Source organism: Mastigoproctus giganteus, chromosome 5, assembly GCF_048544385.1.
Source record: "Mastigoproctus giganteus isolate SK-2022 chromosome 5, ASM4854438v1, whole genome shotgun sequence".
NCBI classification, from domain to species: Eukaryota; Metazoa; Arthropoda; class Arachnida; order Uropygi; family Thelyphonidae; genus Mastigoproctus; species Mastigoproctus giganteus.
In genome coordinates, this window is record NC_143579.1 from 66,186,240 (window position 1) to 66,207,723 (window position 21,484).

The 21,484-nt window shown below is 36.2% G+C and overlaps 1 protein-coding gene across 2 annotated transcripts in view; it reads right to left on the reverse strand.

The window, feature by feature from the left end:
- Positions 1–21,484, reverse strand: part of LOC150085456 (jouberin-like) — a 320,291-nt gene that overhangs the window by 224,569 nt on the left and 74,238 nt on the right. For both annotated transcript variants that reach the window (XM_090373258.1, XM_090373259.1), the window contains exon 8: positions 14,148–14,246. In XM_090373258.1, coding sequence (XP_090229384.1) covers positions 14,148–14,246 — 99 coding nt within the window. The remainder of the gene's footprint in view (positions 1–14,147; positions 14,247–21,484) is intronic.

A 21,484-nucleotide genomic window follows, 5' to 3' on the forward strand; every position in this document is an offset into this window, starting at 1 on the left:
ACTGTACTCCTTTTTTAAAGGATATTAATTTCATCATTGGTGAGAGGTCTGCCACACAGTGGTCATGAACATGTTTATTCGGAGATAGTGTCCCCTCATTAAGGTCAGGATTGAGGTGGGAAATTGCCAATAGGGCTGGGAGATTCATGCCCCAGTCCCCACACACTTCCCTATAAATTTTACATTTATGAGAAAGTGGGGTGGGCAAGATCCTATTCTCAGAATTTTTTTGGGAGATAGCTGTCTGGAAGATTAGTGGCGTTTTGCCAGTTCTTATGAATTAGTGTTATCTATCTTATACTGAATTAACACCCTTTCATTGGGATCAGAGATGGAGAAGGGGGGGAGCTCAGAGAGTGTTGGGTAAAAACACTGAAAATCCCAGGACAAGGAAACCATTTACACTAGATTTAACACAGGCACTTAAAAATTCAACAGAGGTCATTACAGAAGCATGGTCAAAGACAAAGAGAATCTCTCATCTTTGGGGGAAAAAACTTTACAGAAAATTAAAAAAAAAAACCCAAATATATAATTGCCAACTTTTGAATTTCAAAAAGCTGGAGATCACACATTTTTTTTTTTTTTTTTTTTTATGTGAACCCCAAACACGAGAGGTATTAGAACCTACAGTACTTAGTACCGTGCTTGGGTTTGAGGTTAAGAAGACGAAAGAAGATATTTGTTGACATTGGACTTGAACTTCTGTAGATTGTAATTTTCAGGAAATACGTATGAAGGAAGGTTGTTCCAGAAAACGGCAGTTGAATGAATAAATGAGGAAGATGAAAAGTTGGTTCTGTGGGTTTGAAGTTGGACAGTAAATGGATGTTGGCTGGTGGCGGCACGTGTTCGAACTGTTTTGAAAGAGAGAGCAGGAATTATAGTAGCCAATTCAGAAGAACAGTGCCCATGGAAGTATCTGTAGAAGAGGCATGCAGCAGAAACAGTGCATCTATGAGAAAGCAAGTGGAGAGACTCTGTTAGAGATGAATCATTAATTAACCTAACTGCCCTCTTCTGAATGGAATCAAGAAGCCTGAGAGAGGTTTTGGGGGCACCACCCCAGATGTGGGAACAATATTCCACGGCAGGGCGAATTTGCGATTTATACAGCTGTTTGGAAGAAAAGTAATGCCAAGAGCGAAAGAGAAAACCAAGTTTTTTAGATGCAGAGGAAGCAATATTTGTAATGTGCTTGTGCCAAGAGAGATTAGGGTAATCCCCAAAAGAGATATATCATTTTGCTTAGAAATCTGAGTGTCACTAAAGATAAGCATAGGAGTAGAAGAATCCTTTTTGGGAGATATAAGACAAGACTGAATTTTAGAAGGGTTGAAATCAACTAAGTTGTCTTTGCCCCACTGGAGAATTACCTGAAGATCGGCATTTAAGGAATTGGTAGCAGATTTTCCAGAAGTTGAAGCTGATTGAGCAGGAAAAGGTTTCTCAAAATGGAAAGTTGAATGCAATGTGCTATCATCGGCAAAACTATGGATAGGATTTCCAGTCAATGGAAGAAGGTCATTGATGTGGGGGAAAGAACTGAACCTTGGGGGACACCGGCATTAGTGGAGAAGTTAGAAGACAGAGAGCCATCTACCATCACCCTCAGTGAGCGATCAGAGAGAAAACTGGATAACCAATTACTAAAAACAGTTGGCAAACCATAAGCTTGTTTGTAAGTAGAAACAGAACAGGTAATTTTACAGAAAAACGACGTTTTAATTTTAAAGACCATACTACACTAGTAATTAAATTTTACTGGAAAACACACATTTTATATTAAAATAAATACACCCACAGGATTGTTCACTGATAGAATATGTCTTTAAAAATTAGCTTACCTAACAATTTTCTATCTGTGGATTTCTGTATGGATATTCTATTAGACATCAACTTTATGGCTTTAAGAAAGATACTATTACACACTTTGCCCTCTTCAGAAATGTTGAGTCAAAGTTTTGTTCATAACTATGGCGCTGCTGCCTGGGCTTCTTTGTCAGGAGCATTTCCAAAGCTCCACTAGAAAGAGAAGATCTAAATTCAGTTTTTATTTTTCCAACCCAGCTGAATATTCACTCAGCACTACTATAAGGAATTACTAAAATGCCAAGCATGACTTGAGATAATTTGTTATATTTCAAGCTTCCTTGTGTACTTCTCAGTTCTTCGACCAAGGACCACTGTAACATCAATACTGTCTTTTCTCATAATTGTTTGTTTGTTATTTGGTTTTTAGGAGCTATTTGTTATTGTTATTTTGGTTTTTAGGAGCATTAGCAACTAAGGCCATAATGCTCTGGGGATATGCGGCGGTCATTGCCTGACCTTTCCGCATCCTCCATATTTGGTGGTCACGGGCTCAAACCCCGGTCTAATCAAGAAATGTGTGCTACGCACTGCTGCTTCTGCCCCCCTGTCTACAGAGGCACCTCTCTCATAATAGTGTCAGGTAGGTTCTTACACTTAAGCTGACAGAACTGATGCTGAAAATATCTACTATTTCATCTATTCCTTTATCTTATAATCACTAAGGAGTATGGGGAAATATGTCCACAAAAAATTTGAAAATGATGTACTGCCAATGATGAAATTTATGCTACCTCAGCATTTATAAGAATATCATTCTTACATGGGAACTTGTGCACCATGTAGTCACATGCAGCCATAAAGTACTTCTTCACTGAGCAAAAGAACAGAATCTTCTCCTCTTCATGACCTTGGCAGTAGAAATGCCTCTGACTAAGTCAGAATCATCAATCTGGTGTTGTAATATTACAAATAAAATCTTCCTTTGCATCTAATATTACAAGGACTTTGTAATATTAGATAAAGGGGAAGATTATACACCTCCTTAATGATCCTTCACTTATGATCCCTCAGAAAAAAAAAAAAAGATTCCACAAAAGCATTAAAAAAAAAAACAGACTAAACAGTTTTTGAAGAGACTTCTCAATGAAAATAAAATCAATGAAATCACATTCAAAAAGAAGAATCCCAACCATCTGTAAGCCCTCTTACATCTTTGCAGATGTCAACTTACAAACAAGGCTTTCCAGTCAGGCTAAACATAAGCAGAAGGCAGTACCCAGGATACAACTTAGCCCAACGGCTGAGATTTTCTTTTTCTGTTTTCTTCTGTCACCCCATTACCATCAAGGGTAAAGGGAAGGGTTTTTGCTTTAGTAAAGGTGACTACAGTGGTCTCAGACAGTTTTTAAATTCTATACAGTGGGATCAACTGATGATGTTACCAATGGTGAATTCTAAATGGGAAGCCTTCAAAGACTTAATCTTGGAGTCAACTAAGCTTTTCATACCAACTAAGAAATACTGTTCAAGGTTTAGGCGTAAATGAATGTCAGAAAATTAATGAGGCTCATGGCAGAGAAGAAAAATGCATGGGATGCATTTTTATTCTCTGCCATGGCAGATATAAGCTAGTCTGTAATCAAGTCATAAAGGAGGTTAGGCAGACCTCTGCCTAAGAAAAGAAAAGAAAAAAAAGCAAAGAGTTCTATACTTATGTAAAATCTAGACAGAAATGGATGAATCAGATTGGTCCACTTAACATAGATGATTCGACTATAGATGATCCTGCTCAGGTAGCTGATAAATTGAATGAGTATTTTGCATTTACATTCGCACATGAGGAGTTATTCAAGGAGGGAATGCCAGAAATTTATCGAGCTCTAACAGGGAGCTAAGTGATTTTGTAATAACTGAGAGCAAAGTGGAGGAGAAATTGTTGAAGTTAAACATAAGGGGGGCACCTGGGGTGGATGGGATCTATCCAGTTATATTAAAGGAGGCAGCAAAGGAAGTAAACAAAGTGAGCCATAATTATGAGAGCTTCCTTGGACTCAGGGGAGGTCCCCATGGTTTTTAGGTGTGCAAATATCTCCAGTTCAGAAATGGGGTTTAAAAGGTAGTAGTAGTAGCAGTAGTAGAGGCATATGATGCAAGAAAGCAAGCTTATGTAGCATCAGCCAAAAAAAAAAACAAAAAAACCCATTTCACACATCCATTCCCTCTAAATGTTTGTCCAGTTCCTCCAATTTGTTTATGCTATCAATTTCCACGACATTTGGAAGTTTGTTTCAGCAATCAACTGCCCACTGGCTAAAGGAAAATTTCCGCACATCTATTCTACAACTGTCATTCCTTGATTTCAGCTTATGCCCCCTCAGGTTTGTAATCTGAGCAAGAGGAAGAATCCCATCAGCATTGAGCCTGCTTAATCCATTCAAGGCATTATACACCTCAATCAGATCGCCTCGCAGTCTCCAGACGTTGCAATTTGCAGAACTTAAGCCTTTCTTCGTAAGAGCACCCCTTTGTTCCTCTCACCAGTCTTGTCGCCCTTCTCTGTACTCATTCTAGCAACTTTACATCTTTCCTAATATGAGACTTCCACACATGACGTGTGACCCCTCACATATGGCACAGCCACAGGCTTCATCAAACAATTAACTATTGCATCACGCAGTTTCATATACATGACTGTCAGTGTATGCCCTCATGTTCCACACTCTTTACTGTCAGTTTGACTGATGAAGGTTACCATAATAATCGAAAGCTTTTATACTGCATGTATTTAATATATGTGTGTTTTACAATTAGTATTAAACCCATCATTATTTATTGTCTTCCGTTTCACTCTGTGTCACACAATAATCCACAATAATAATGAATCCAGAGCGCACAGGCCTCTTTAATCATGTTGAAATGCAAATTAATGAGAAGCATGAAAATCAAATTCATCCCTCAAATTCGTCCCAAGACAACCTTTAAAAAACCTGTAAAATTCATTCATCTTGCCAAATTTCCCACAACTACATAAATATGTTCAAAATATTGGCATGAAAACAAATAGTAAAAAGAGGAAATATAGGAAAAATTATATTAAATTTGGTTTTTCATCTCTTGGCAATGAGGACTATGCACGCCTACAATGTGTCATTGGCAGAGAAGTTCTGGCCAATAGCAGTTTGAAACTTTCCCTCTTGCCTCGTCATTTAGAAACAAAACACAAAAATCATGCAGCAAAGCCAGTTGATTTTTTAAGTGGAAATTGCAAGAAATCAAAACATCTAATATTGATTTGTATATAGAAATCGAAAATCAAGGCAGTGAAATAGCACTTCAGGCATTATACTTAGTAAGCTGTAAAATAGCAAAAGCTGGGCAAGCCTGTACTATTGCAGAAAATTTGATTTTGCCATGTGCTAAAGCTATTGTCAGGTGTAAGTTTGGTAATAATTTGAAGAAATTGGATATGATACCCTTTTCCAATAATACAGTGTCTCACCAAATACATGATATGTCTGAAGATGTTGAATCTATTATTATTACAGAAAGAGTAAAAAAAGTACATTTTATGCTTTGCAATTAGATGAGACCATGGATGTTTCCAATCTAGCCAGTTTAAGTGGAGGAAAACATGCTGTAGGACATTTTTCATTTAATTAACTCATATTTTGAAGGAAAAACAAATTGATCGGTCTTTGTGTTGTGGAATTTGTATAGATGAAGCAAAATGAATGAGAGGAAAATTTGCAGGCCTTATTATTTGCTTCAAAAATATATGTGCTAATGTCTCATGGAGACACTGCAGTCCTAAACAAGCTCTAGCGTCGAGACGAATGTCTCAACAACTTAAAAGTGTACTTGATGATACTGTCAAAATAGTTAACTTTATAAAATTGATATCAACAAATTCGAGACTATTCACTTCTTTATGTAAAAAAATGGGCAGTGAGCATGTAACTCTTTTAACATACACATGCGGATATTAGATGGCTGTCATGTGGAAAAGAAATTACACATTTGTTTGAATCAAGACAAGAATTAATTCTTTTCTTTGTGGATCATACTTTTCATCTCAGTGGGTGTACAACAGACCAAATATGGCTTCAAAATTTAGCTTATTTGTCTTATATTTTTTCGAAGATAAATGAACTACATTTATCATTATAAGGGTGCAAATACAACGGTTTACACTGTTCAAGACTGAGTGGAAAGTATGATAAAAAAATGTAAATTTTGGGACGACTTTATTGATAACAGTACAGAGTGCTTTAGCACTTTACACAATTTTTTAACTGAAAATGAACTGACTTTGGACAAAGCTGTTAAAAAATCCATTAAAGAGCATCTCAACTTCCTATAAGTTACTTTTAAAGAGTATTTTCCAGAAATATCACAAAATCTGAACTAGATTCGTAATCCATATGATGAATCTTTTGTGGCAATGGCTAACCTAAAACTGACAGAAGAAGAAAACCATTTTTGATATATCAACAGCATTTGAACTTCAAAACTTATTCAAGACTGAAAATCTTATAACCTTTTGGCTTGTATTAAAAACAGAATATCCATCATTTAGTGAAAAAGCTGTGAAAATCCTGCTGCCATTTTCAACTACGTATATGTGTGAGAGAGCTTTTGCAATTTATACCTCATTCAAGCTGCAATACAGGAACAAATCTGATGCAGAACCAGATTTGATGCTCTGTCTGTCTTCTGTTGAATCAAATATTTCTACTTTATTCGGCAAAAAAAACACAAACAAACCCAAAAATCACATTAAATTTATCATTTATTTGATTTATAACTACATATTAATATTATGTTTAAGGATTTTATTACATATATTCTGTGAGACATATAGTCGTACAAAAGTAAAAATTTGCTATCAGTGAAATAAAGGAAAGATCTTGTATGTAAAAATAAGGCTAGTTGATTAGCTCCACAGAAAAGGAATGTAATACAAATCTGGCTAGAATTCAGGAAACACTTCTCAGAAGTCAGGAGCTGTTTGTTTGTTATTTGGTTTTTAGGAGCATTAGCAACTAGGCCATATTGCTCCGGGGATATGCGGTGGTCATTCCCTGACCTTTCCGCATCCTCCGTATTTGGTGGTCACAGGCTTGAACCCCGTCTAATCAAGAAGCATGTGCTACGCACTGCTGCTCCTTCTCACCTGGCTACAAAGGCACCCAAATTCAGGAGCAATGTCTATTCGATGTCTATTCATAATGGTTATATTACATTTTTCAATATGTCAAGTGGCTCCTGTAGCCCTTCCAGATCCCATATTTACTCCAATTTTTACTTTATATTATTATCTCGCTCATTAACGAATGAGATTAAAGACTAAGAGAGTGAGATACAGATAGAACAGTTAAGGAACAATTAAGATCGAAGAAATAAGCTTTTGAAATGAAAAGAGCAGAATGATTAGGACAAATTGTATGAAAAGAACAGACTTGAGATAGTGGAAAATAAGTAGCTCAATGAGTACTAGATATAATTTTAGTTCTATGTTTCCCAGAGAAAGGAGTGCCCTTGACTTAAACGAATCATAAAGAATGGCAATTGAAAGAGTTTCCAGTGAGAAAGGCAGGGAAGGAAAGATACTTAGCCCGAGGAGCTGACAAATAAATTTGTATAATGCCGAGTCGTTACATTCATAAGTTTCTTACATTTACCTTGTGCAATATAGTCAAGCTTTTTAATGAGTGAGATAATATAAATTAAAAATCAGAGTAAATATGGGATCCAGCAGTGCTACAGGAGCCACTCGACACATTAGAAAATGTAATATAACCATTACAAAGGCAATATTTCCTTCCATCATGGCTGGAGCAATCTTAATTCAGGTCCTTCTGCACCATTAGTAGGAGTCATATCGAGAGTAAAAGGAAGAACTTATGGAGAGGGAAAACGTACATTTAGGAATGGACCTTCTTAAAAGAATTAATGTAAGTTCTATTAATGTCTTTAATAATTAAATAAAGGCAAGGAGAAATGAGGCAAAAATAGAGAAATGATTCATGGAAGAAATATAATATATTTCTTCCACCCCAATCATATGGAATATTATGTGGAATTTTGGCACGAAGAAGAGAGTAGTGCGTGAAAAAGGAGAGCGTAGTTTTGTTTTTTTTTTTTTTTTTTTTTAAGGAGCATTAGCAACTAAGGCCATATTGCTCCGGGAAATGCGGTGGTCATTCCTTGACCTTTCCGCATCCTCCGTATTTGGTGGTGACGGGCTCGAACCCCGGTCTAATCAAGAAGCGTGTGCTATGCACTGCTGCTCCTTCCCACCTGGCTACAGAGGCGCGGAGAGCGTAGAAGGATCGAGAGAGTCCAGTAGCTAACCGGGGAATTGAGGTCCATAAGAAAGCTTCAGAAATATAGATATAGTGCCGAGTCATTACGGCCATAGGTTTCTTATATTTACCTTGTGCAATATAGTCAAGTTTTTTAATGAGTGAGATAATAATATAAAGTAAAAATTGGAGTAAATATGGGATCTGGAAGGGCTACAGGAGCCACTTGACATATTGGAAAATGTAATATAACCATTATGAAGGCAACATTTCCTTCCATCACGGCTGGAGCAATCTTAATTCAGGTCCTTCTGCACCATTTTAGGAGTCATATCGAGAGTAAAAGGAAGAAGTACATTTAGGACTGGAACTTCTTAAAAGAATTAATGTAAGTTCTATTAATGTCTTTTCAGGATAATTTTAAGTTAAACTAAGTTAAGAAATTAATAGTACAAAGGAGGGCATTAACTTAATTATTAAGTTGATTAAAATTATTATTATTATTTTTAGCAATAAAGGTTATTAGGATGATAAACCATAGATATACATTGCAGCTTAAAACAATATAAGAGAATGTTTAAGATAGTATGTTAAAAAGCAGCAATATATGAAACAGGAATTATTGACCATAAGTTGCATTTATCACCATGAAAGTTTGAAAAATTTATTGTGGCAAAGGACTGAATCAAAAGAGACTGTATTTAACTTTGTGATGATTTAACAATTTCAGTATTAAGGAATATGTACTTAGTTAAAGCTTAATAAAAAGATGGCACTCACCTAAATAATCTGTTATGGTTATTTGAATTATGAAAGTGGTGTGGGAAATCTTTGATTAAAACTAAAATCAGAAGTTAAGAATCTTGATTAAGAAAGCATAATTTAAAAAAAAAACTTATCCCAGAGGAGGGGGAGGTGCACCCCATCATCCTCTAGTTGTCAATTACAATACTGTATAAATAAAATATCTTAAAATTAAAAAAGGAATAAGGTCAATAGTCGTGAACGATGGACTTTCGATAGATTCATCTTCAGTTGGCGTTAAAATGAAGAGCAGAAGGTTGCTGTAGATCCTAAGTACCCGAAATGTTTTGCTGGACATGTGGTAACTTAATTCAAGTGAGATTCCAAATGGAAGACAAGGAAACCGGAAGTTGTGTGTTTAAGACGTCAAGATCGGTGTTGAGACGGTAGCATTCTATTATGAGGATTTCGTATAGGAGTTTATAGTTTGAATTTAATTTGATAATGGTTATTGTGGCATCAACTAAGGGGTTATGGTTATGAGTGTGTACGTGCTGAGACAGTTCAGTATTTCCTTGTGTCTGGAAACTATTGACATGGTAGTAGGTGTGTGTGTTTGCGATGGTGGAGTTAGTTAGTTAGTTAGTTATTTGGTTTTTAGGAGCATTAGCAACTAAGGCCATATTGCTCCGGGATATGCGGTGGTCATTCCCTGACCTTTCCACATCCTCCGTATTTGGTGGTGACAGGCTCGAACCGCGATGGTGGATGATCCAAATTTATTAGTAGTGGTCCCAATGTAACATGCGTTATAATTGGGTTGACATTTGATTAAATAAACTATGTTATTGATGTCCTTAGTGTCATATATGCAGTTTTTAGAAATAAGTTGAGTGTTTCATTTGAAAAGGAGGAAGAGAGAAACCTTGTAAAATTTTTGAATGAGATATTATGAAATACTTGCTTATTTGTAGTACTTAAAAATGTGTAAAATTTTGTGTTAATAATAGATGATTTGGTGATAATTATTGGTGTCCTCGTAATTGCTCATAAGCTATTGATATTTTACACATTTTCCCAAAAAGAGAAAAGTAGTAAATCACATTTATTACCCAAATATCTTGGACCTTCTGACCATAGAAAGTAGTCAGGTAGCTTGTGGGCTGTGGTAAGGGTTATAAAAATTATAACTAATAATAAACAAAGGTAGAATAAAGTAATATAAAATTAAATATAAAGTAAAGCATTGCCAATGAAAGAAACCACATCTACAATTCCTTATAATTAGTTTACTATCTTACAGTATATTGTGTTAAATAAATATGTTTTCCATACTAAATTTTTTTCAATCTCAAAGACCATTGTTATATATAATTTTACATTATTATGCACTATTGCTTATAAAATGTAGTACTGGAAATATTTTATAATAAAAATTCAGACTAGTATACAATTTCAGAGAATATAAGCATACAAATTCACGATAAACATATTATGTTGAAAGGGGTTCGCGAGTCAAACAAGGTTGGGAACCCCTGCCTTAGAGCAAACAATTTGAAGCTCCAAATTCAGATTGATGAACACATTCAACACACAAAACATGGGAACAATGGTTAACAGGCATTGAAGTTGCACATAAAACCATCTGTGAGGACAAGGCTTTTTTCATCTCTTATCCAAAAGTACTGAATGTTGCATATCAGCAGAAGAATTATCAAAAAACACTTAACAGAACATTGGTAGGGTCTTCTACCTCTTCCCTACTTGGATAGCTCTTCTTCATAGTGACCATGATAGAAGCACCAGAGCAGAACCACAGGTTAAATCTACATACAGTCGAAGTTCTATATAATGACCCCCCCCCCCCTCCTCGGGAATGAGAAAAATGATTGTCATGTCGGAACGACGTTCTATCAATAGTTCATAAAATCAGCAACGAGACAAGTAAAACCTTGAAGATTTAATGCAGTTCTACTAATACAATATAGTATAATCTTATTTATAATATTTATTACAGTATTAAACATGAAACTTATGATTGTAAATTTTGCATTGATTGTAGAGTGCAGTGAAGTAATCAAGACCCAACAAGAGAATTGTTTTATACTTTAAAATAATCTGTCAAAAAACATACTGTTTCAATGGTTGAGCATTTTTTAAAGAGAATTATGAAGGTGTGCAATAGCAGTTATTTCACTTTTGCAGTTAGGTGCTTAAAAAAAAAAAATATATATATATATAGACATGCAAATTCCAATCCTTGATGTATTGAATCTTCTTCAACCACAATAGGTTCCTCTTCTTTGTCACTACAAATTTCAGAAGATTCCATTGTCTGCAATGAGTTTCTCTTCATTCATGCATATCCTGAAACATTAAATGTTCACATCCATTTCTGTGTAATCTTTTAAGCTTAAGTTTTCCTGTAAGTTTAGGTGATGATGCATATGCCCAAATATTTCTTTTCTATTATTGGACTGTTCTTCGCAATTAATAGAGGAAGAAGCACGCAAAACTTTACACTTTGCATCATTCAAGGTGGTAAATCCAGCATGTTTGAAGCAGTTGGTGATCACTTTTTCATCAACTTCATCCATGCTGAAACACATTGCCTGCAAGATGCCGATTTTGTATAATTTTGTTTAATAGCATTCTTAGGTAGTTTTTCTTAAAACACTGGATTACCCCTCGACCAAGTGGCTGAAGAAATGAGGTTGGCATGTATTCGACAGTGATTGCATAGAGGTCATTTATTTGACAATGAGGGGTGCAGTTATCCACAAACAGCAAAATTTTTCTATTCTTCTCGCTCATCCTGCGATCTAAGTCTCTGATCCATTCTTCGTAGATTTGTGATGTCATTCAAGCTTTAGGTGTAGTCGGTAATGTCTTCAACCCTTTAAAGCATCGAGGCTTCTCAGCTTTCCCAATAATTAAAAGAGTATGCTTCTCTGTGCTGGACATGTTTGCTACTAGAAGAATGGTAATCCGTTGTTTGGCCTTTTCCCCACCACTACCTTTCTCACCTTTAAATGTAAATGTTTTATGCGGTAGCAATTTAAAAAAAAAAAAGAGTTCGATGTGGTTATATGTCAGCAAAACATTTTTTAAAAGATTTTCCTTCCATTCCTTTGTAGCGTCAATGTCCATGGCTGCACTTTTGTCACACTTTTTTGAAAGACCGGCCATGACCAGTCTCGAATTTCTGGAACCATCCATCTGAACTTTTAAATTCTTCAATATCCATTTGATGCACAGAGGATTCTGCTTTAGCTTTTAAAAGATTACTGTCTATTTTTTAGCAAGCATCATCATTAGCCACTCCAAAAGTACCTTTTCAAGGTCTGGATACTTTACCTTTTGTGCTCAAATCTTACCCAGTGCAGCAGATTTCTGTAAACGGTGAAGGTAAAGAAAGCCTGCACGAGAAGCATGCAAAAGTTCAATGGAATTTACCGGTAAAAGTACTTTGCCATAACGGCATTTGTATTGTTGCTTGCTCAGTAAACATACAGTGAGTTTATCGGTCAGGAGTAGAAATTGAACCCCATGGGAGATTGAAACCCTTCCGAAGTGGAGAGGGTAACCTGACCTCTTTCTTTAGAATTACTGGTGGACTAGTGGATAAATTGTTTATCAAAAAAAAAAAAAAAAAAAAAAAGGCAAAGGAAGCCCACACGAGAAGCACGGCAAACTTCGAAAATGTTTACCGGTGAAACTACGCTACGAACATTTTTTACGACGCCAGAACTTCCAATATGGCCCTGTTCGTGATTCAATTAGTTAATTAAATTAGTGATTCTAAAGAAAAAAGGTCAGGTTACCCCCCCCCCCCACTTCTGGAGGGTTTCAAGCTCCCGTGGGATTCAACTTCTACTCCAGACCGATAACACCCACCATCTGTTTACCGAGCGAGCAACAATACAAATACCATTACGGCAAAGTACTTTTACCGGTAAATTTCATCGAACTTTTGCATGCTTCTCGTGCAGGCTTTCTTTACCTTAGCCCTGTAAACTTTCAATCTTTTTCTGATCTTTCAGAATAGCGAACGGAGTACTCTTAGGAATGCTGAACTGTTTGGTGATGCCAGTCTTAGAATGCACACAATCTACAGCTTGACAAATCCCAATTTTATCTGCAATTGGCAAAGCTATCCACTTTCTTTGAGCCATACCAATAAACATACACTCTAACTAATGAAATCAACCTCTAGCCGATATTCATTTCATTACTGAACTGTGAGAAAAGAGCGTGGGAAATCTTAACAAATGAGTTCTCACAGTCAAGCTGCAAGCTCGTCAATTACATCAATATACTTGAAGCATTCTGTCATTTTCATTTTTAAATGCGAATATTGTAATAAAAAAGTAAATATTTATGGCTGTTATATAGAAATCCTTTTATTTTCAAAGTCGTTATACTGAATGTAAAATAACATTAGGTTAATGAGAAATTGGCTGGGACCAACCACATAGGACGTTATAACGTGTTGGGACATTAAAATGAGGGTTACTATAAAGAGCTTCGACTGTATAGAGCACTCTAGAAAACTATCAGTACAGCACAGGTAGTGGTTTCAGGTGATAGCCAGAGTGAATAACAGCCACAACCATAACATCACAATCAACGAGGAGAATGATTCACATTATCCATCTCTTCAACCTCTCTGCTCAACAACTTGCATAAAAGAGGGACTTTTGAAGAATTTTATATATTTTTTTTTCACACCATGCTTGAACCAGTTTCTCAGGCAAGAGTTGCAGCCCTACACCCCAAACCAATAGGTTTTTTCATTTTGCAAAACAGGCAAAATAACTATAGGATACATGCAATTTTTTTTAATATACACAATAAACTGATGCCTCATAGTTTATTGTGTGTATATAGTTTCAGCAAAAACGAGAAACATAGCTACTCTTATTGCTGAAGGAACTAGAGGAATTATTGATACAATAATCACTTAAAATTACAATAGATACCTTTTGACTACTAGTTAAATCTATCTTAGGTTCTAATTAAATCTTAGGTTCCAGTTGTAACTGAGATATGTGGAGGCGCTAATGATACTGAGCTTCAGTTTCTAATATATTTTAGCCACAGTGTATATTTCGTATGCAAGATTCATTTGGATCAAATTGTATTCGACATTACCAAGATGCCACATAAACTGTACTGGAATATTATTTAATGAAATACTGTAGCTAAGTTCAACTGCAAATGGAATACAAGACAGTTATTAGTATTCAATTTTTTTAAAAATTTCATTAATTTTTATATTACCTCATTTACATCACACTGATGAGCTCTCTTCTGAGGGGGATTAAATAACTGTAATCTTAATTGTTTTCCAATATTAAGGATCCCATTTGCTCCACGAAGCTAAAATAAAAATGGAATCATAAAGGAAAAGCATCCTCATCATCATTAGTATTAGTTGCTATAAGGTTAAAGGAAAAGCATCCTCATCATCATTAGTATTAGTAGCTATAAGGTTAAAGGAAACCAGGCTTTTGTTGCACCAGCCAAAAAATAAATAAATAAAAAATAATTTTAAATAAATCAATAAATAAAAGTAACTATGTGAATCCTTTCTCACAATGGGTACCTATTCAAACTGCCCACTGAATTTCACCCTCAACCACTAACAAATTAAACGTATTTCAGTAATTTCTCGAAAAGTAAAACTCATTGGCTAAAAGAAAACTTCACGCAATCCAGTTAAATTGTCCTTCCTTGTGATTTTAAGCTATGACTCCTGGTTCTTGACCTTTTATAACATTGAAAATTTGGCCCCCATTCATTTTACTTACCCCTCTCAGAGTCTTACAGATTTCAATTGGGTCCCCTCTAAGGTGCCTAGTTACCAAGTACTGTTGGCCATTTATTCAAAGGCTTTCCTTATACAGATGCCATTTACCAATCTCACTAGGCATATTGCCAGTCTTTGAATGGGCAACGAGCCTGAAAGAAGTTTGATATCTTTCTGAAGTGCAGTTTCCATACTGAATAGAGCAGCATTTCTCAAACTGTTTTCCAAGGAACACTAATGTTCCATGGGATGTGAACAAGTGTTCCGCAAAAAATCGTAATTATTAATTAAAAAAAAATAAAATAAATAAATTTTGCATATTTGTAGCGTACACCACTTTTGTATCATTATAATTTTTTTTCGGTTATTAATATACTAGCATAGACTAATAATCAAATATACTGCGGAACACTTTATTTTGGCGGGCTTTGCAATGAGGTAATGACACCTACAAAAAAGTAGAAATGTGGTGATCTAGTATGCCATTCATATGCGATTTAGCCTGGAGTACATGGGTTGAAAGAGAGGAGGTTGTTGTTATTTGGTTTTTTAGGAACATTAGCAACTAAGGCCATATTGCTCCGGTGCGGTGGTCATTCCCTGACCTTTCCGCATTTGGTGGTGACGGGCTCGAACCCCGGTCTAATCAAGAAGGGTGTGCTACGCACTGCTGCTCCTTCCCACCTGGCTACGGAGGCGCCAAAGAGAGGAGGAAGCAAACCGATATCATAACTAAACTCACTTTCTTGTATAAATTTTTTTTTGATAATCATTAGTATTTTGAAATATTATTATTAAAATATGTGACCATAGATTTGTGGTTGAAAAAAGGAACTTTAAAATGAGAAGCAAGGTACTTCTATAGTGTAACTGTGGTCAATGAAAAACGAACATAATACTGTCACACTTCAAAGTGAGGATGACCAATCGCAGCCTTTTGTTCCCAAAAATCCAAAGTGAAAGAACAGGAACCAACTAATAAAGGACCAAAACGAAAGTATAATGACAGTTATTTGAATTTCGGCTTTACATGTGTTGGAAATAAATATGCTCCTGATGCACAGTGGTCATATGTAATAAAATATTAGCAAACAGTTCTTTGGCTCCTGCTAAACTTGTGTTTCGTAAGTGTTCTGTGAATATGTTGTGAGATGAAAAGTGTTCCGTGAATATGTTGTGAGATGAAAAGTGTTCCGTGAATATTATTATCATTATTAGCCATATGGTGCAAGGAAGCCTGAGGCTTTCGCTACACCAGCCAAAGGGAAAAAAAAAAAAAAAATCCCGAGTTACCCTGAGAGAGAGAGAGAGAGAGAGAGAGAGAGAGAGAGAGAGAGAGAGAGAGAGAGAGAGAGAGAGAGAGAGAGAGAGAGAGAGAGAAGAAAGGAATCACCAAGAAAGAGAAGAATGATGATATCCAGCTCAAGACCTGGGTTTGCCAAGCCCAGCCCATACTCAGCAGATGTGAGCCCCTGTTGTGAGATGAAAAGTGTTCCATGACTAAAAAAGTTTGGGAAACGTTGGAATAGAATATTGCAAGTGCAGTCTTACAATTGCTTTGTACAGTGAGATTATAACCTCCTATCTCTGCAAGAAAACATTCTATAAATCACTGATAGGACATCATGGAGCTATCCTTGCCACCTGTCTGTTTCACTGCACAGAGAATAACAAAGCACCCTATGAAGTGTATATGTTATTTTGGAGTTGCTATTCCCCAAGTGAAAGACCTTGCATTTTGCTGCATTAATATGCAGTTGCCACTCTACAATCACTGAAGCCTATATAAGTTGTCCTGAAAAAGTGCTGCCTGGCACTGTTCAATTATTCTTCCATCATCATCATCTGCAAATTTTGAAATCATACCATGTATCCCTTTGTTAATGTAATTTAAGAAAACCAGAAACAACAACAGTCTGAGTGCTGATCTTTGGGACCTACTTCTTACATTAGGCCAATCTGAAGAGTAAGTATTAATCATAACCCTTTTTTCCTCCTGCCCTGTAGCCACCCTGCAATCCATCTAAGGATTTTCCTTGTGATCCCAACAAGCTGGAACTTGTTGGGAACGCAAGGAAACCTATCACTTGAAACTCAGTCAAATGCTTTGCTAAAATCCAAATAAACAATGTCAAAATCATTTCTTACATCCAGCTGATGAATGATTCCATCAAAATAGATAACCAGGTTAGTTAAACATGATTTTTCCCTTTACAAAACTGTACTGTTTCCTTCAGAATTTAATTTCTATCTAAATGACTCTGTACTGATCCCATATTCATTGCCTCCATAATTTTCCCTACCACTGAAGTCAGACTGACTGGTCTGCAGTTATCTTTTTGCTCTTAGAACAGCCTTTATGTACTGACGATATGCTGACACTTCTCCAGTCCAAAGGAATCTTTCCTGAATCGAATGATGTCCTCATAATTAATGATGCAATGTACTTTCTTGTCACCTCCCACAAAATTTCTAGGTATATACCATCAACTCCAGAAGCCCTATGCCTCCCAGCTTCACTCAAACAGATTATCATCACTGTGAAGGGTCTTTTTTCTTTACTTATATAAACTCTAGAAGGGGATGATTACATTGGTCTGTTAAGGCAAAGAATGGTTTAACTGTTGTTGATGATCAGGCTCAAGGTGCTTAAAAACAATAGATATTTTGCATCTATGTTCACACATGAACAATTTTTTAGGGATGGAGATGACTGAAGTGTAACAAAATCTAATAGGGAGCTAAATGATTTTGTGATAACTGAGAGGAAAGTGGAAGAGAAACTGTTACAGCTAAATGTAAATAAGGCAACTGGGGTGGATGGGATCTATCCAATTATATTCAGTGAGGTGACACAAGATATAAGCACACCTTGGCCATAATTCTGAGAGCAGTGTTGTTTTCAAGGGACGTCCTATAGACTATAGAAGTGTGAATATTCTCCAGTTTACAAAGGGGAAATCAATGGGTGACGTTGATTTCCCCTTTTGTAATCTGAACAAGTGGAAGGATCCCATCAGAATTCAGCGTGCTCAACCCATTCAAGGTCTTATACACCTCTTTCAGATCACCGCGCAGGTGCCTAGTCTCCAGCCACTGCAATTTTCAGAACTTAACCAAGAGAGGCTTAAGTTCTGCAAATTGCAGTGGCTGGAGACTAGGCACTGCGTGGTGATCTGATTGAGGTGTATAAGGCCTTGAATGGGCACGCTGAATTCTGATGGGATCCTTCCACTTGTTCAGATTACAAATGGCATAAATTCAAATTAAGAAGGGACAGATGTAGAATAGATGTGCGGAAATTTGCCTTTAGCGTGGGTGGTTAATTGCTGGAACAAACTTCCATCTATTGTTGTGGAAGTTGATAGGTTGAATAAATTTAAGGAGGAACTGGACAGGCATTTGTAGGGAATGGTGTGATTTTTTTGGCTGATGCTGCATAAGCTCATACACTTGCTTTCTTGCATCACAATGCCACTACTACTACATGAATAATTACAGACCTGTTAGTTCATGGGAAAATAATGAAGTCACTGTATAAAGAAGTAATGCAGGATCATTTGGACAGGAATGCAGTTATACTACAGTCACAGCATGGATTTGTTATGGAGTGATCTTGTCTGAGCAATCTGAGTGGATACAATGATGTAGTAACAGAAGTACTGGATGCAAAAATATAATTTTAACATCACATACTTAGATTTCAGAAAAGCTTTTGACAATGTTCGACATAAAAGAATACTATACAAATTGGAGCAGCATGGAATTAGGAGCAGGTTACTGCTGTGGATTAAGGAATAGCTGAATGGCAGAAGACAAAGCTCCAATTTGAGGATACAAACTGGAAAGGCAAAGAATTTTGAGCTTTTGGAAAGAGATAAGTTTTTGGAAAATTTTGCAGTTTTTTTAATTAATTAACATATTAAATTGTATTCAAGAAATATTTTAATAGTCCTAGTCACATTCATTAGCTTCCTTTTAGCTTTAGCTAGAGATTCTGTAAGTTAAGACATAATATTTGTAAAGCTTTTGCATTGTAATTGGGCACAAATATTGTATCACACAGCTAGTAGCATAGTCCATGGTAGTGGAAATGTAGGGTTTTAATTGTGGTAAATAAGTAGCTTGTAGGTACTAATCACGTAGGTTGGTATATTTTTTTTTTTTATTTTTAGCTAAGAAATTTTATTTCTAGTAAGACAATAACTAATTTAAAACTCTATGAATAGCATAGCATAATACATACAACATAATCTTGGGTAGTATTCGTATTAAACTGAATTTAAATGAAAACCACGCCACAGACTATTTGTAATTTCAGATTAACATACTGAATGTGTTTTACTACACTCAGGGCAGTGAAGAATGAAAAAGATCTGGGGTAATTGTGCAGTCAGATATGAAGTTTTCTGAACAGTGCAGACAGGCTGCCAGAGCAGTTCATGGGATAATATCAATGACATACACGAATTTTACTATCAGGAATAAGGAAGTGATTATCTCTTTATAAGGCAATGGACAAGCCACACCTTGAGTACTACATACAGGTCTGGAGGCCTCATTTTAGGAAGGGTGTAGATCTGCTGAAATGGGTACAGAGAAGGGCAATGAGATGGGTGAAGGGAACAAAAGGGTGGTCTTACCAAGAAAGACTTCATTTCTGAAAACTGTAGCATCAGGACAATAGATTTGCGAGACAATCTGATTGAGGTGGTTAAGGCTTTGAATGGACTGAGCAAGCTGATGATTCTTCCTCTTGCTCAGGCTACACATGTGAGGAGGTATAAATTCAAATTGAGGAAGGATGGTTGTAGAATAGATGTATCATTAGTAAATATTGAAAATTTGCCTTTGCCCAGTGGGTTAATGATTGTTGCAACAAACAAACATCTGTTGTTGTGGGTAGTCTGAATAAATTCAAGGAAGAACAAGGAAAATTATTGGACAGGATGGACATATAATGTAGGATTTTTTTTTAGTTTACTTTATAAGTTTGCTTTTTTTGCATCACTACTGCTAATACTAAAGAGTGGCACTGCTCTTCTTGGAATACAGTAATTAGTGGAGTTTCCAGGGTTCAGTACTAGCCCCCATTTTTGTTTTCAATATTTACTAATGATACTGATGAATGCATATCAAGCATATGCAGACAAAACAAAGGTTGGCAGTATGGTTAATGACACTAATCAGAATAAACTGTGACAAGAGCTAGAAAAATTAGGCAGAGGGGCTGAGAAGTGGCAACTGAAATTTAATATTGACAAATGCAAGGTACTGCATATGGGTAGCAGTAATCCCAGAATAAAATACCAATAATATATCATTCTTCACTAGCCAGAGTTTGGTATCACACTCAGAGTAGTAGAGAATGAAAAAGACCTGGGGGTAATTGTGCATCAGACACAATCTCTCAGCAGTGCAGATGGACTGCTAAGACAGCTCATGGGCCGTTTGTGAATGAAATACAGAAATTTTTCCAGCAGGGCCAAAGAGGTGATTATCCCACTGTATAATAGAATTATTAGACCACACCTTGAGTACTGCATACAAGTCCAGAAGCCTCATTTTAGGAAGGATATATCTATTGGAATGGGTGCAGAGAAGGGCAGCAAGATTTGTGAGGGGTTTGGGTTTGGTTTGGGGTTTATTGGCGCATTAGCAACTAAGGCTATAATGCGCCAAATCCAATTTGTGAGGGGGAAAAGAAGGTTATGCAAACTGCAGTTTGGAGACTAGGATCCTGTGAGGGGATCTGACTGAGATGTTTAAGACTTTTAATGGACTGTGTACGATTAATGCCGATGGCATCCTTAGTCTTGCTTGGACAGCACACATAAAGAAGCACCAATCTGAACTGTGGAAAGATGGTTGCATTAAAAAGGTGCAAAAATTTCCTTTCAGGCAATGGGTAGTGATTTTTGGAACAAACTTGTCTAATGTTGTGGAAGTGAGTAATTTAAATAAATTGTAGGAAGTACTACACAAAGTATTCTGTATTTGGCTGGTGCTGTATAAGTTTCTAGTGTTGGTAATGGTAAATGATGCTTTCTTGCATCATTTACCATTACCAATACTAAATTCATCCACAAAATCAGCTGGGTTATCTCAAGACTTTTCTGCATCCATTACGCAAGTCTAATCTGATTTATTACATTAACGAATTGACACACCTACACTATTATATCACGTGTTATATTATGTAATTTATGTTTGAAATGATACAATTCAAAGGAATTGAACAGCCTTAATAGGCGGTTCAATGGATATGCCAAAAACCTATTTATATCTATGTTTCAGGGAACTCACCATTTCCCATTTTCAGGCCCTCTTCCAAGTAACTAATCTGATTTGTTTTTTTATTCTTTATGTATATGTGAAAAACTTCTTGTTTCTCTTCTTTGCTCTCTTAATCAGTAATTACTCATCATCAGCCTTTGCCAGCCTGATTTTTCTGGGTACTATTACAGACTTAGTACTTTTCAGTCGCTCGGTAACTTTCCCATACCATCTTTTAATGTCTTATTAAACTGGCAAGCTAATTATTTATCCATCTTGGCATCATTATCTTCATGCAATATTTTCTTAATGTTCATCATCACCAGCCATTTTCAATCCACTGCAGGATGAAGGCCTCTCCAGCAATTTTCCAGTTCCTTCTGTTTTGTGCAATGGCCATCCATTTACTACCCACAAACTCATGAATTTTATCTGTCCATCTCCATCGTTGTCTTCTAGCTCCTCTTGGGTACCATTCTGTTATTCTCTTAAGTCAATCTATCATCATGTCTTCGAGCTATGTGTCCTGCCC